Source organism: Propithecus coquereli, unplaced genomic scaffold (assembly GCF_000956105.1).
Source record: "Propithecus coquereli isolate 6110/MARCELLA unplaced genomic scaffold, Pcoq_1.0 Scaffold57, whole genome shotgun sequence".
Taxonomy (NCBI): domain Eukaryota; kingdom Metazoa; phylum Chordata; class Mammalia; order Primates; family Indriidae; genus Propithecus; species Propithecus coquereli.
The window spans coordinates 8,243,609-8,259,226 of NW_012151618.1; the positions used below are offsets into that span (position 1 = coordinate 8,243,609).

The 15,618-nt window shown below is 36.5% G+C and overlaps 2 protein-coding genes across 4 annotated transcripts in view; both read right to left on the reverse strand.

The window, feature by feature from the left end:
* GTF2A2 (general transcription factor IIA, 2, 12kDa) overlaps nucleotides 1–7,462 on the reverse strand; it is a 16,402-nt gene extending 8,940 nt beyond the window's left edge. The window contains exons 1-3 of one of the 3 annotated variants that reach the window (XM_012658037.1): nucleotides 7,321–7,462; nucleotides 1,613–1,734; nucleotides 658–762 (exon numbers count right to left, since the gene is read on the reverse strand). In XM_012658037.1, coding sequence (XP_012513491.1) covers nucleotides 658–762; nucleotides 1,613–1,684 — 177 coding nt within the window. In that variant the 5' untranslated portion in view covers nucleotides 1,685–1,734; nucleotides 7,321–7,462. Of the gene's footprint in view, nucleotides 1–657; nucleotides 763–1,612; nucleotides 1,735–3,519; nucleotides 3,599–7,320 lie in introns of those variants that run through there. The other 2 variants (XM_012658039.1, XM_012658038.1) reach the window with 2 other exon arrangements.
* A 4,867-nt stretch (nucleotides 7,463–12,329) lies between these two features.
* Nucleotides 12,330–15,618, reverse strand: part of BNIP2 (BCL2/adenovirus E1B 19kDa interacting protein 2) — a 60,634-nt gene continuing 57,345 nt past the window's right edge. Inside the window, 1 exon segment of the mRNA XM_012658030.1 lies at nucleotides 12,330–12,707. Within this exon segment, the coding sequence (XP_012513484.1) occupies nucleotides 12,656–12,707 (52 nt within the window). The 3' untranslated portion in view covers nucleotides 12,330–12,655.

Consider the following 15,618-nt stretch of genomic DNA (forward strand, 5'->3'; position numbering starts at 1 on the left):
ACTCCTTCAATATCATAATATCGTATCATAATATGGTAAAATTATTTCTATTCTACCATGATTCTTTCAATGGACCCTTAATCTGAATTAACTATGAAATTGGAACATAACTTTGTTCAGCTTTGAATAGATGACTTTTCAAAGTATGAATGACTCAAATGAGATTAAGCTATCAAAACAGACTATTATCTACCACTAGATCAAGTTTTTATAAGCCATGCTATCAAGGAGTGGGTGGGAGATAACATGAAGTTTCTAGAAATAACTGTGTACTTCCTTGGTATGGGTGAAAGCCAGAGTTTGAAACATAACTGTGAACCTAGGGGATTACTTTGTCACTTACCTTCAATCCTGCAGATAATGTTTCAGGTGTATGAAATCTCAGTAAGTCTTCAGGGAAGATAGCCAAACATACACAGGCTGATTTGTGAAACAATGGAATAAAAATCTAAAAGCAACTCTATCTCACATTAAGTGGATGAACTTAGTAGTATACAGTTGATTCAAAAGTATTATAATTTAGTTATTACAAAACAAATTCCAAAATCTGACTAAACCATTTCTTCATCTTACGATTAATAAATATGTAGGGGTCCTAAAAAACACTACCGTAACAACCATTGGTGCAGGCTTCTAAATTTAGGAAAATATCCTTACCCTGAAATTGACTCTGTTCCTGACCCTCTGAGCCAGTGCTGAATTTATAGCCTTATCAAACTGAAGTAGAACTTGAAGGGCAAGTTGTGGGGTGATCTGTTGAGACTGAGAAAAAGTAAAGGTCATAAATCCTCTTAGGGAAGAACATCAAAGTAAGTAAAAATATACAAATTTTCATCTAAAATTTAACTGAGGTTAACCAGAGCCTCTAAACTAGAATTCTTTATTCTCCTTTGCCATAATTGACAATGAAGAAGCAAAGCCTGAAACCTGAAAGTATCTTTTGCACTATCTTGACAGAAAAATAATTTTAAAAAGAAAACATGCTGTGATGTTACAAAGCCAGAACAAAACTTTGTCTATCGTCCCTTCACAGTGTCTGGAAAGAGGTTTTCAATAACTCAAAGAAACCATTTCTTTTAAATAAAATACATAGGGCCTATATGAAAAAAACACCTATTAAGTCTTATTAAAGCCCATAAAATATATCGAGGAATGGAAATAATTTGTTCTTGGTTGGGAGGTTTATATTAAAAAGTTAATTCTCTTAAAATTGAAACATAAATTCAAAATTCTAATTTAAATCTAAAAATACTTTACTGAACTGGACAAAATTATCTTAAAACTACATGAGTCTAAAACCAACAATTTTCTAAATCTTCTTTTTCTTCTAAATATGAATCTAAAACCAATAACCTCAATTTTTATGTTTAACAAAAAATTTTGAAGATTTAGCTATATTCATGTGTATCATTCAATCATCATTATATTTTGTGTCTGTTGTCAGGATGGTATAATAAACAGGAATCTCACGTTATTCATTGGTGAGTGATACTGACTTGTTAGGTCAAATAGTCTAAGTGATTTTACCTCATATCTCTTTACATGGGATAAAGGATATGATGAGAATTATTGCAGGCCCATCAAAATAAAAATGTTTGATTTTTAGTCTCACCTGTATGAGCTCATCTAGGCTCTCCTGAAGACTGTTTCCCAAAGTGGTGTTTCTGTATAACTGATATGCCATGGCTTTAGGAGGAAGAAATTGTTATTCTTATTTAGGCTTGCATTGATGTCCTAAAAATTTAATATAAAATTGTTAAAAAAAATCATACTGTAACATTATAAATTATGTAATAAAGTCTACTTCATATAGTCTAAGACAGTATTAATACTAATAGAATTCTTAGTAATTGTAAGTTACTATATAATAATTTTATAATTACAAGGAATAGTTAACGATTTTTCTCTTTTCTGTAATTTTGACATAGGCATTTATACTCCTTTATACAGTGTAGATGTTATATTTATAAAATGTATATCTTTACCACTTTTTCAAAAGTCTGCCATCTAAAGCAAGAATTTTTCATGTACCATCCTATTTGCTGTCAAATCACTAATGCAGACAATCTTCAGCTCACATTTGCATGCCTGCCCCTTTATTTTCCTGTTCTCTTAAAATTCAGTATTTACAGAGTGCCTACCAAAAGGATGGCACTGTGACAGGTACCAGGGAGAGGAAGAGGACTAAAGATATATTCCCAATCCTAAATTTATACCCTGGAGAGGGTAATGGATACACAAAAAGGCTAAATTCAGTATAAAGTAAGACCTGTGACACAGATAACACAGCATACTACGGAGGCTGCCTGTGCACTAAGACAGTTGGCTCAGAAAAGCTTCCTGATTCTTCAAACTGATTCTTCAGTTTGAGAAACAAACTATTCCACATTATTAGGGCATTAAGTATGAACAGGCAGTGGCTGAAAGAGATGGCATGGATGGACTTATTCTGCAGGAGAGGTTTGGGCAATGGGGTGCCACTGAAGCATTTTGGGCAAAAAAGGTCAAATGGGTTTGAGTGTGAGATCAGAAACAGATGGGTACAAATATACAGTCACAAGAAATAAGACTTGATGCTTGATAGATCAGTACCATGACTATAGTTAACATTAATGTATATAATTCAAATGTTCCTAGCATAGAGATGAATATTTAAAATGATGGATATCCCAATTATCCTGATTTAATTATATGAATGTATATTATCTCATGTATCCCAAAACATAAATCTATTATGCATCAATAAAAAAAAGAAACAGATGAGGGATGAGGGCTTAAAAAGGGTAGCAGTAGTACAGATTCAACAAATATTAACTGAGCTACTACTTGTCAGGTATAAGATCCCTGACCTCATGGCACTTTCTGTCTAGAGATGAACAGGAGGAGATACATTTCAGTAACCATCAGGTAAAATTCAGCAAAATTAATGGTCAGCCACCAGTCTTCACATTACATGCCTTGTCTGCATTTGCTACGACAGATCATTTATGCCTTTTTGAAATATTTCTTTGGCTATGGGACAGCACTCTCAGTTCTCTACTATCACCTCACTAGATACTACTACATTTCTTGTTTTTTCTTGCTGGTTCCTCCTCAGTTCCCTGACTTCTAACTACTGGACTGCCCTAAGGCCTCTTAGGTCTTCTCTTCTCCACATGCTTTACTCCCTTAGTTACCTCATCCAGGCTTAGACTCCCAAATTTGTATCTCCACCCCTGAATTCTCCCTTTGTACCCATATACAAGGGCTGTCTGGAAAGTATTCGGCCACTGTTAATGTGATTTTTCATACCACATGGCTGGATACCTTCTGGACAACCCACGTATAAAACTGCCTACTTGACACTAGATAAAAATCAAGTAGGTAGCTCAAATTAATCAAAAAAGCAAATTCCTGATACTACCCCTCCAAATTTGCTGTTCTCGGTTTTATCCACCTCAGTAATCAGAAAATGTAGTCATCCAGTAATACAGCCCCAAAACCTTAGAGTCAACATTAGTATCTTTCTTTTTTTCTTACCTGACATTCAATCTGTCAGCCAATCCTTTCAGCTCTTCCTTCTAAATAGAGCCAGAATCTGACAACTTCTACCATCTTCAATGCTATCACTCTAAGTCACCATCATCTGTGACTAAAATTAATGTGACAGACCATTAAGTGGTCTCCCTCTTTCCACCCTTCCCTATCCCAGCCCCACCCTCACAGCAGCCAGGCTGAGATTTTAAAACACAAGGCAAATCACGTCATTGGTCTAATCGAAACCACCAACAGCGGCATCCCATTTCACTTCGAGTAAAAAACACAAAGTCCTTCCCATGATTTGCAAGGCCTACAGGATTTGGTCCCCTACTGTCTCCTACCCCTATCTTTATCTACGTACGCTCCCCACTCACCCTGCTCCAGTTATAGTGGTCACCTGCTGCTCTTCATCATGGAAAGCATGTTCCTCCTTGAGGGCCTTTGTGCTGGCTGCTCTTTTTGCTATAAGTGTTCTTCCCAGATATCTGCATAGTTCACTTACTCATTTGGTTCAGATCTCTGCTAAAACGTCACCTCATCAGAAAGGCCTTCTGTGACCAAGCTATAAAGAAGAACTACCCCTCTTCCTTCTCACACTGCTTTATTTTCATTCATACCATTACTGAAGTTGATATACATATGCTTATTCTGTCTCCATCTACTAAAATAGATGATCTATGAAGGTGGGGACTGTTCAGTTATATATCTGCCACCTAGAACAATGTATGCAGTAAGTATTCAACAAGTATTTGTTGAGTGAATAAATAACTCAGTGGTATATCAAAGCACTAATATCAAATATTAGAAATATATCTGTGATACAAAATTTTCTGCTTTACTGAGGAAACTGAAGCAATGAAAATTTCCAGACTCATAACCACATCTAACCACCTACCAATATCCATGCAGGTTGAACATCCCGTATCTGAAATGCTTGGGACCAGAAGTGTTTTGGAATTTAGGATATTTGCATCATATTAACTTACGGGTTGAGCATCTCAAATCCAAAAATATGAAATCCAAAATTCTCCAAAGAGCATTCCCTTTGAGTGTCACGTTGGTGCTCAATTTTGGTCTTTGGAGCATTTTGGATTTGGGACGTTCAACTTGTACGCATATACTCTGCCTCCCTGTTTGTCACCATAGTTGAATTCTACATGCTTTTACCTAAATCCAATCCTTCTACCTTTGTATAAGGTGTTATCCCCTCTAGTGCACTGGAGGATATTGTTCTAACAATTCCATTGTTCTTTCTCTCCCTCACCGTCAAATTTCCTCTATGGATCATTACCATCAGCAAACAGGTGGCTACTTATCTTAAAAAAACCAAAAACCAAAAATACTCCCTCAACCCACTTCCCCTGCCAGCTACACTCTATTTCTCTTGTTCCCCTTTCCAGAAGGACTTTACTTAAAGTTGTCTGTACTCACTCTCTTCCATTCTTTTTTCCCCCATTTTCTCTTAAACTGACTTTTGCCTCAGCACTCTAATGAAACAAACAGGTGAAGGTCACCAACAGCATTGCTAAAGCTAATCCTCAATCCTCACCAGACTAGAGCATTTCCCACAGCTGATTAGTTCCTCCTCTTTGTTAAAGGATCTTTGCTTGGCTTCTTGGACACTACACTTTTTGGGTTGTCCTTTTAACTTTAACTTACTGGTTCATTCTTCTTTATACTGTTTGTTGGTTGATCCTCTTCTCCCTAAACTCTTAATGCCAGACGACACAGTCCTTGGTCCTCTGCTACTTTCTGTCTACACCCACTCCTCAGTGATAACATTCACTCTCATAGCTTCACATACCATTGCTGACGAACCACAGAGTCATACACTGTATTAGGACTTCTCTTTTCTAGATCTAGCTGCCTACTCAATATCTCTACTTGTTATCTTTTATGTTTCAGTTGAAATAATTCTGTACTTCTATAGGCTTAGGCAAAACCTTTGAAGTCACCTTCCACATCCAATTCCTAGCAAATCCTGTAAGGTCTACCTTGAAAATGCATTCAGAATCCAACCACTTCTCACCATCTCCACTGCTATCACCCTGGCCTTGGCCACTATCACCATGATTTGGAATACTATAATAGCCTCTAACTGATTTCCCTACTTCTACACTTGCCTTCTACACTCTAATCACAACTCACAGCCAGGGTGATCTTCTAAAACATAGGTTAGAGCATGTTTCCTTCTCTACTCAAAATCTTCCATGGGCTGGGCACGGTGGCTCGTACCTGTAATACTAGCACTCTCGGAGGCTGAGGAGGGAGGATCGCTTGAGACGGAGAGTTCGAGACCACCTTGAGCAAGAGTGAGGCCCTATCTCTACAAAAAATAGAAAAATTAGCCAGGTGTGGTGGTGCACCTGTAGTCCCAGCTACTTGGGAGGCTGAGGCAGGATTGCTTGAGCCCAGGAGTTTCAGGTTGCAATGAGCTATGATGACGCCACTGCACTGTAGCCTGGGCAACAGTTCCAGACCCTGTCTCAAAAACAAACAAAAAACCTCCTATGGCTTTCATCACTCCTTACAATGATCTGGCTACCCATGGTCTCATCTACTTTATCTACTATTTAACCCTCCCCTTTTCCTCCCTTTGCTCATTCCTCTCCAGACATACTGGCTTCCTGGTTATTCCTCAAACATGATAGGCTTAAGAGCCTTTGTAATGGCTGCTCTTTCTGCCCGGAAGGCTCTCCTCAGCTATTCACTTGGCTAATGTTCTTAATTCCTTCAAGCTTTTGCTCAAATAGCACCTCCTAAGTGAGGCTTAAACAGACCAACATATTTAAAATACCAATTCCCACCTCCATTCTGGAACTTCCTCATACCCCTTTATCTTCTTGCTCAGTTTCTTTGAGGGTACCATCGCCTTCTAAAACATTATACATATAATGTACTTCTTTTATGTTTATTTTATGCATCCTCCAATAGAACGTAAGCTCCAAGAGGGCACACAATTTTGTCTGTTTTATTCACTGACGTAAAATGGGCGTCTAGAACAGTACCTGACACAGGCAATAAAACATTCGTTCGATGAATGAATGAAGGCAAACATCATCGTGTGTGTGTAGGCAGTATCAAAAGGGGCAAGGTGGTCTCAATAGGGAGATAAAAACTTTACAAAGTAGATTAAAACTTTACACAATCTTGTGTTGTGCCCCATTTGACAAGTCTAAGAGTTATCGGGAAAATAGCTAAAGTTATTTAAACGTTAAAATTACTCGCTTTAATGATCTTAAATGTGGTATCAGCTACAGAAATTTATATTACTCCCTTCTCATGTTGCAGTCTAGAAAATCAGAAAGCTCCAAATTCGGAAGTAACTAGTCCTAGTCTCTCTTGATTAAACCACCCAGTTTAAATTCGTTCCTTTGTCGGAGTTCGCAAGAAGAAAGTTGAAAGCAGACTTTCAACAAGCGACGAAACGCAGGAAAGAGACACTTAAGAAATGCTCCCCGAAATGCGGCATAAACACAAGTCGCTGACCTCGATGCTTTAAGACATTCACCTGGCTGAAAATACAGTGCTGAGCTGAGGACCTCCCCCCGGTCAGTTCTGCTGGCGCCGGGTGGACAAGCCTCCCGCCACAGGACGTAACCATCCCCTGCCTCCTTGCCTCCCTTCCCCGGTACCGGCCTTGCCGGCAACGAAGTTGGTAACGGGCCGACCGTGGGAGACAAGAGCCCTCCAAGTCGCCCTCGGAGACGACCTAACCAACCGCAGCCCCAGCTCCGGGGGCCGGCAGGGAGCGCGGGCCCGACTTCCCCTCCCTACCCTGCCAGCTCACCCACTCACTACCTGTGGGAAAGGCGCCTCCCGCCGCAGAGCGGACAGAAGCGGCCAGGAGCCCAGCACGACGCTCCTACACCCCGACCACGGGCTTCACTCGCCGCAGAAACCGCAGAGCCCGCAGAGCTGGGCCGACGACCCGGAAGTGCTCGCGGAACCTGGAAGTGACACCCTGTCCGTGGGCCGAGAGGCCCCGCCCAGCCCGCTCTCGCACGCCACTCACTCCAGGCGAGGGAAGGGCGGGGCCGGAGCGCCAAACCCTAGAGCGGCGGGCTGTTCCTATTCGAGTTCACCAGGCCTACCGAATCGTACGGGAATTTTAATTTTGAGAAACTAATCTTCTCCACTGTTAGATGCACAGTGAAAGAAAGGTAGGACATTCATATTTTATGCCTGAAGTGTGTTCTGGGTAATACCGTTGAAGACCTTGTAATACTAAATTGAAGTTAAATTCTGAAAAGATTACAGCAGGGCATCTTTTTTACCATTCAGAATACGGCGGCGGCAATTAATTTAGACCGGCAAGCTTTTATAATAGTTGGTGACTAATTCATGAAGAATTTTAATTTGGAAGAATTTGTATTTAAAATTTGTACCTAATATACAAGATGAATACTTCAATTTATATTTCGAGTTTGTACAATCCCAAATTCCTTTAGGTGCCAGGATGCATGGTAGCCTAAGGATTAAAACAGCTGTAATGAGTAGAGCAGTGCAAAAAAAAGTGTTACCAACTGGGATCTCTGAGCAGGCCCTTAAACTATCCTTACTCCTGCAAGGAACAGGAAGCACTCAGACTATAGAAAGAGAAACAAGACTAAAGGTCTGAAATTACTTGAAAAGGCTTGTAAGGTAATTCAGAGCAAAAAATCTAGTAGCATAATGGAAGACAGAAAAATCCGATAAAATGAGGCAAAAACAAGTTTTCCAATTTATTTATTTAAATTCATTAACGTTGCAAAAATGTGCAACAAATCAAGACAAGTTATTGTATTCCTAACAGGTCAAAGGAAAAGAAAATATATTACATCTCCTTAGTAAATCACGACCAACCCTAGTATTTCTTACAGGGACCACATCACCATCTTGCACACACAGACATCAGAACTAAATTTCTCTAGTACTGTAAAATGACAGTACTAGACTAGGCAGCATCATCCTAATAGTAGTAAAATGATCACAGTACAGTAATTTTGTCTTAACTGACAGCATGTGAACTTGTGGTAACAAAAATATTTTTGAAACGTGTATCAAAGTGCGTTAGTGTCTGACAAACTTTGAATTGTGTTCTATGTGACTAGTGCCCCAAGGGCTGTGCAAGTCAGTGGCCCTGAACACCACCAATATGTACTAGCTAGGATTACGTAAATAAACAATGAACCAACTGTTCAAGGGACATTAAACTCGAGAAAGTCTGTGTACAAACAGTGCAGTGGAGTAGCCGATGATGTTATTTCCCAAGTTCCTCCTTAGCCAAACGGAATGTAAAAATGCATAAAAATTGCCAAATGCAAATGTTTTCACCTCTTGTAGAATGTCTTAAAATCAACTATTTGAAACAAAAATCTTAATATCATTCTTTAATGAAAGCACTAAACTCTTGATCTTCATCTGGTGCTTGATTTATTAAGTGCTTTATGTGAATTTTTAATAGCACATTTAGTTCTCAAAACATAAGAAATTAAATAGAAGATCTATTATAGTCACAACTGTTCTACCCAAATTTTATTGTCACTCTTTACTGTTCAACATACTATACTACTTTATTTTCAATTACCATTTAGAACTTTCAGGGAAAGTTACATTACTGGGTCTCACTATTGATCTGATTCAGAATCACAGGAAGGGGAGAGGGAGATGAAACACTCACCATGTAATTCTTTTGTACATTTAGAACATTAAGTAGATAATATCACACTTCCCTTACCAGTTGGCTTTCCCATGTAAGTCTAAGTTCTTGACTTTCTCCCAGCAACTCCAACTATACAATTCCTATTCCTATGACAAGATAAACTATTTAAACAGCAAAATAGGCCTACTTATAATTAATTTATTCCTCTTTTTACTCCATCCCTCTGATATTTGTTTGTGATCGACTTCTCAAATATCCACAGGATAGGGGAAAAATCAGGCACAAAACAAAATAGAATGGTGTATCAATCTCTATTTTCAGCCTATCTCCTCCTCCCGCCTTACTGAGCAATCTTAATAATTTTCCTCATACAACAGAGGAAAAGAAGGATGAAGCTACTGTTACCTTACATACAACCCTACTGACCTCATCAAGAAACTGGCCTGTTCTACCTGATATATCATAATGCTAATTTATCCATCAATTGAAAAAATCTAAAAAGCCACTTTTTTATTAAATCACTTTCCCAAATTCCCTGAGCATTCACATCAACCGCCAACTAGAAATGCCTATATAGTCATTTAAAAAAGTCTTTATCTAAAAGCAGATCCCTTACCTTTTTCAATTCTGGAATTGCATTTGAAGAAATTCTACTTACAGATATATACCTGTCAATCAGCAGATTTCAGTATTCAGTGCAGTTACTAAATAGTGATGTCCACTTTGGAAGACTACATTAATGTTTACCAACTGTGAAACATGAACTAACTCAATCCTAAACTTCTAAGCACTGTAATTGCTAACCCTCTGTGTTCAAACTTGTTACGGTATGAAGAGACAAAGAAAGCAGAGGAAAGCAGGAATTCTCAGCAAAGGCATGTATTATCAGCCTTTTCCCCTTCGATCCATGGTCTCCTTATTCATACATTCTGTGGGTAGCCTTCAGGTTTTCCTCCTGGATACAAGAAATGGTGTCACCAGCTGCCACACATAGTACTTCCCTTAAGAGGGACACATTCAGTGGCATCTTAGATAACAGCTAAGTCTTTATCCCCTTTTAAAGGTTTTCTTTCTCTTTCTAGTTTTATCTTTCTTTCCAACTACCCTGCTGGACCCTACTTAGAATCATATTTCTTCATACCCATCCCTCTGGGTTAAACACTATTAAGCTTCAACTGTGGGGTCAATATAATAACATCTTCCCTTGGTGCTTTCTTAGAAACATGTTCAAGCAGAACACAGAATCAAATCACTTCAAATGAAAAATTGAGTAAAAAGGGGCACTCAGAGCCTATGTGTAACAAAAAATAGTGACAGAAACATCAAACAAGTCAGACCCATGACCACAGCAGAAAGATAAAATAGTACAGTTATATGTAGTTTCACCTCAGTCAGTAAGTTGAATAATATGAGAAAATATTACATAGCCACAAATTATAAATAAACTTAAATGGTTTTCTTTTAACCTACTAGTTATGACCTTAACTGTCATAGTTATGAAACATTTATTGTTGGGCACATCCCTATACCAGATTCTGTTAAAGTGCAGGTTAAACCAGATATGTTTTTAATCTAGTGATTCACAGCACATCCCATGTGTTATCACTGTTCCCTCTGAATTTTAATGTTTAACAGCACATAGGCCACTTCTATCTTAAAAAGATACTTACAAAAGCATCACTTTTGCAACAAGTTGTATCTATAATTAGGAACAACGACTGCAAAAGCAAAAACCAATAAACACACAAAAAAGCTGAAATTATTCTTTGTATTTTTCAAACCAAAGAACCAAGTATATGGTGGAAAACTACCTATTAAAAAATCCTCATATGATACATTCAGAAGGAATGCCTAAATTGTTATTGTTAGTTTGCTTCTTCAACACAAAGTGTTTCTAAGATGTGAATAAGCACTAATGGTTTTGGCTTAATTCACTGTTAACAACATTAGTTCAGGATCTGCTGAGGAATGTCTCAACTGGGAACTCTCCAGCATCTCCCATTGGATTATGGAGTTAGCACACCAAGTTTAAGACTGAGGACAAAAAGTAAAGGAAAATTCCCTTTTGTAACAGAAACTTACTAAAAAATGGCAATGGTAAAAGCCACGTGTGTTCAGTCTATAATAGAAAAAAAATCTTAAAAGCTTAGCTCACATACACTTCACTTCAATTTTGCTACTCCAGGCCAAAATACCTTACAGAAAGGGTTGGAGAGTAGTGTGACCCTCAAATTTGGAGGGTATTAAGTTTACTAAATGTACAAGAATCTCTCGCATATGTAACACGATATTACACCAATCTGTTGTTTTAGAATGATTTTGTGGGTAATAAGCTCTGTTTGGAGGCACAAGCACAATTTATTTCAATGTAAAGCTATTTAACAAATGAAACAGAGTTTATATGCTTCACACAATATAATGACATAAAGACTTACAAAATTAACCTAATTTGCAGTATTGTGAAACACTATTCAATACAAACTTGAAAACACACCATATCTGACTAGGTCAAACAACTCTTGAGTTCAAATAACTGATATGGAAGTATTTTGGTAAAGTGCCCGCAGTGAGAACAGTTTAAAAAGCAGCCCCTGTTTTCTACAGAAAAAGTTGTGATAGTGAAGAACTCATCAGTCTCTGCACTACTACATAGCACTTGCCTTCAGGGGAGCAATACCCTGGACACACAGCTTATTTCACATTAGTGAACAAACTCAAGATTTTTATAAAAGTTCTGGCTTTGGGCCAGAAGATAAAATGTCCCATATATACATATATAAAAACCCCAATTTCTAGCCTCTTAAATTCTCTGGTTCTAAAAATGGCTTTTTGATTTGTCTTAAAGTTTAAAAAGGAAAAGCGTGCAATGCGCTTCTGAATTAATAATATGTAAGTGAGAAAGAAGCTTGTGATGGTACTAATCTACTTAGATTATGTACATGATCTTTGGGTATTATGAGAATCAGTTTAACTGTCCCTCACCTTATGAGCAACTTAATTTTCTAAGTTACCTGGGAAATGTATTTAACCATCTACAAAAACAAAAATCCTAATACACATTTTACAAAATCATGGTCTTATTTACCTGCACATTTTTCCACAAGACAGGTACATATTAAAAAATATTGCTCAAAAACATAAAAATATATATTATTTCTTTCCTTTACCATTTATGCATATAAATATTTTACTGAAGAAGATGCATCATTCAATAAACAAATGCAAAAATTGCTTTATATAAAGTGTGGTTCTCTGCTATTTAGCAATATAAAATATAAAATGATTACAATGTAGTTAGCTATTAACGAGCTAAATTCAAGATAACTTGCAAACCAATACAGCAGTGAACAGTCCCTTGAGTCCATTAGGAAAAGTCAAGTCAATTTTCTAATAGATTACATAAAAATACGGGCCAATAAGTGCATTATAAATGCAAAAAAAGCATTGCTTCATCAGCACATTCTTCAGTCTTGTTTGGACTAGATGCCAAACTTACTGTTCACTTTTCGGTTCATCTTGTTTTCCATTAAGCTCTTGATCGACTCTGTTTAAAGAAAAATATACCATAATAAGACACAAGCAACTGAACAATTTTCTTTCCAAAAAAATGACTACTTTTAGCATAGAATATTATTCTGTTAAAAATAAAGCTTTGCAAAGAAGCAGACATAGTAAAAAAGTTGCCCAACATTATTTCCCCAACCAGAAAAGAGAATTTTAAAAGGCAGAGGACACTGGCAAGAAATGTGGCTGTTGTTTAAAGATTATAAAATACTTTACATACAAATGCACATAAACTTTCTTAAAAGTTCAAATTACAAAGGCATATTAAAATGGTGACTTGTAGCTTGGCTTCGGCAGGGATCCAAGTGGTAAGACTGGCAGGAAAAACAACTCCCTCAAAAATGATTTTGTTAACTAAAATATGAAAGTGCCACTAATGCCATCAATTAATATTTTTGAAATTCACTGAAAAAAATGTGTATTTATAAAAACCACAATTGTTCTCCAAAATCTACTGGTACACTTAGTCTGTGAATGCCTTTTATTTATTTTGATAGTAAGAAGCCGTAAGAAATTAACATTCAGAACTATCTAAATGTAGATTAAAAATCTCATTCAATTATGGTGTGTTGGACAGAGTTCTTATCAAAATTTAGGCATGTGGGGATTATTAGGATTTCATAATTACCACACAATAATTACAGACAACCCTTCAAAGATAATACACAACAGTCTATTACTATTATCTTTGTAGTAGTTTGAACAACTGACATGGGGATGTTTAAAACAATCTGGTATGATACAGGAAGATACTTTTCACATTTGTTTCCATTACTATGATCACCTGAGCATTAATGAATCAGACCCAAAAGCAAGTCCTGGTTTGTGGTAAAGCCAGATAGATGAACATTTTAAAATGTTTTTAATATTGGTATCAAAAATTTGAAAAGTATATATTCTTGATAAGGCAAGCAAAATATATCAAGTCTTTTCAACATGTGAAATATCCTTAAGCTCACAGCTTCTGTGGCTGTCCAAAAAAAAAAATAAAATAAAATAAAATACCATTGCAACATTTTAACAATCTATACCTGCCTGGCCATACTTGCACTGAGTTGTTTGAAAGAAATATCTGAAACATTTAAAACTGCTCTATACTTTTCCCACAACTGTGAGGCTACGTAGATCCTGGCTTGGCTGAGGACACTGGATCTCACCTTCCTTGGCATTTGTTTGACCCTCTTCCCCATAAGCCCCTCAATAAAATGGTTTGACACCCTACCCTCCTCCAAAATGGCTACATTTCAATATTGATAGTTTTGTACTCTCCTTAGCACCAGTATTTATCATGGAGATGACACCTTAAATAAGTTCTCTTGCACCTATCTTCCTGTAAGGTTTGGTTTTAAAAATATGCCTTTCTATTTAATTCAGAAAATTAAATCTCATCATTCTCATATTGACAATGATTTATTATTTTTTAAGGCCAAAGAAACTCTGTTCAAATGCTAAGTGCCTGAAAGATATGTGTAATGATCCTATTTAAGGTTAAACACAAAGGAAAAAAACTAAAGATAAAATAGTAGTGATAGGTTTCAAACAATACATTTAAATAAACACAAATTTCACTTTTTTCCTGATGTCTGAATTACTTGACAGTACTATAAAGTTTTTAAAAAGGCATAATACAGCACATTTCATCAACAAAGGCAATTTGTTTTGAAATGCATGAAGCAGATGGTTTCAAAATATTCTACAATTACAGATTATATTTTTAATTTTAGCTACTTGTTTGGCAAATGCATAGCAATGCCTAGAAAGGAATGAGAAATCAGCATGATCTAAAGTCACTGTCTACATCTCTATGTTAAAGTGTTGGTTAAACTGTAAAGTGTCATACAGAAATGTAAAGCTATGATTCTATGACATGGCCTACTGAATTCTCACTCATTAACAGAACCACAATGGGTTCAAAGTTAAGAATGTTCCAGTACCAGCTAGCTGGTTCCTTAGAATGGTTAAATAACTACATATAAATCTCTCCCCTTAACTCTTAAGAAAGATTGTATTAAACCATGCTTTGCTAACTTAACTGTCAGTATTTTAAAAATCTACTAACAAATTAGATCCAAATTCTACATTTTTCTAAATTACTATAAAAAAATCATAGCTATTTTATATAACCCTTGCCTTTCATCTTTTATGCTAAGATATTAATAGATAATAGTTTGTTACGCTCAAAGCAGAAGTATTCAAAATTAAATTTAAAATAGTAAGCAGAGTGTTTAACTGTTAAATGGTACATTGAACTTTTAGGTATTTTATCACATGTAGAATTTGACTGGTTAGCAAGCCATTTAATTTAAGCATAAAAGAAAATCAATGTTGGTTAGCCAAAGAATATATGCATTGCAAATATAATAATCAACCCCAGGGAAATAAACTGATTCCTTTAAAATGTCTGCCTAAGTATTTCAAAAACACAAGTTGGAGATTTAAAGCAGATGGTGAAACAGATAAAGTCTTAAAAGGATTTAGTGTTCTAAATACTATTCTTAGTAATTTCTCTGGTTTCACCATTAGTATTTAGTACTTAGACCAAAAAGGAAGAAGGGGCTATGGTCTTTAATTCCTAATTGGCATTATATATGGTATTAAAACAAAGTGAATCCAAGTCATATTCAGCATTAGAAATTTTGGATTCACTCTATATCTGGAAGTTGGGATGTATTTATATTTACAAATGCTATTATCTTTGTTTATAAGCTAACCAACAAATAAGGAAGAGTTAGTCTGTGCAATGCAAATGGACTAGTCTAGATGCAACCCATTCAAGGTGTGCATATACCTTTTTTGTTTCTTTTTTAACTTTTCTTCTTCATACCTTGGTAGGGAAGAGTTATTTCAGTAAATATACATGTTATGAAGATGAACACAAACTTGAAAAAAGG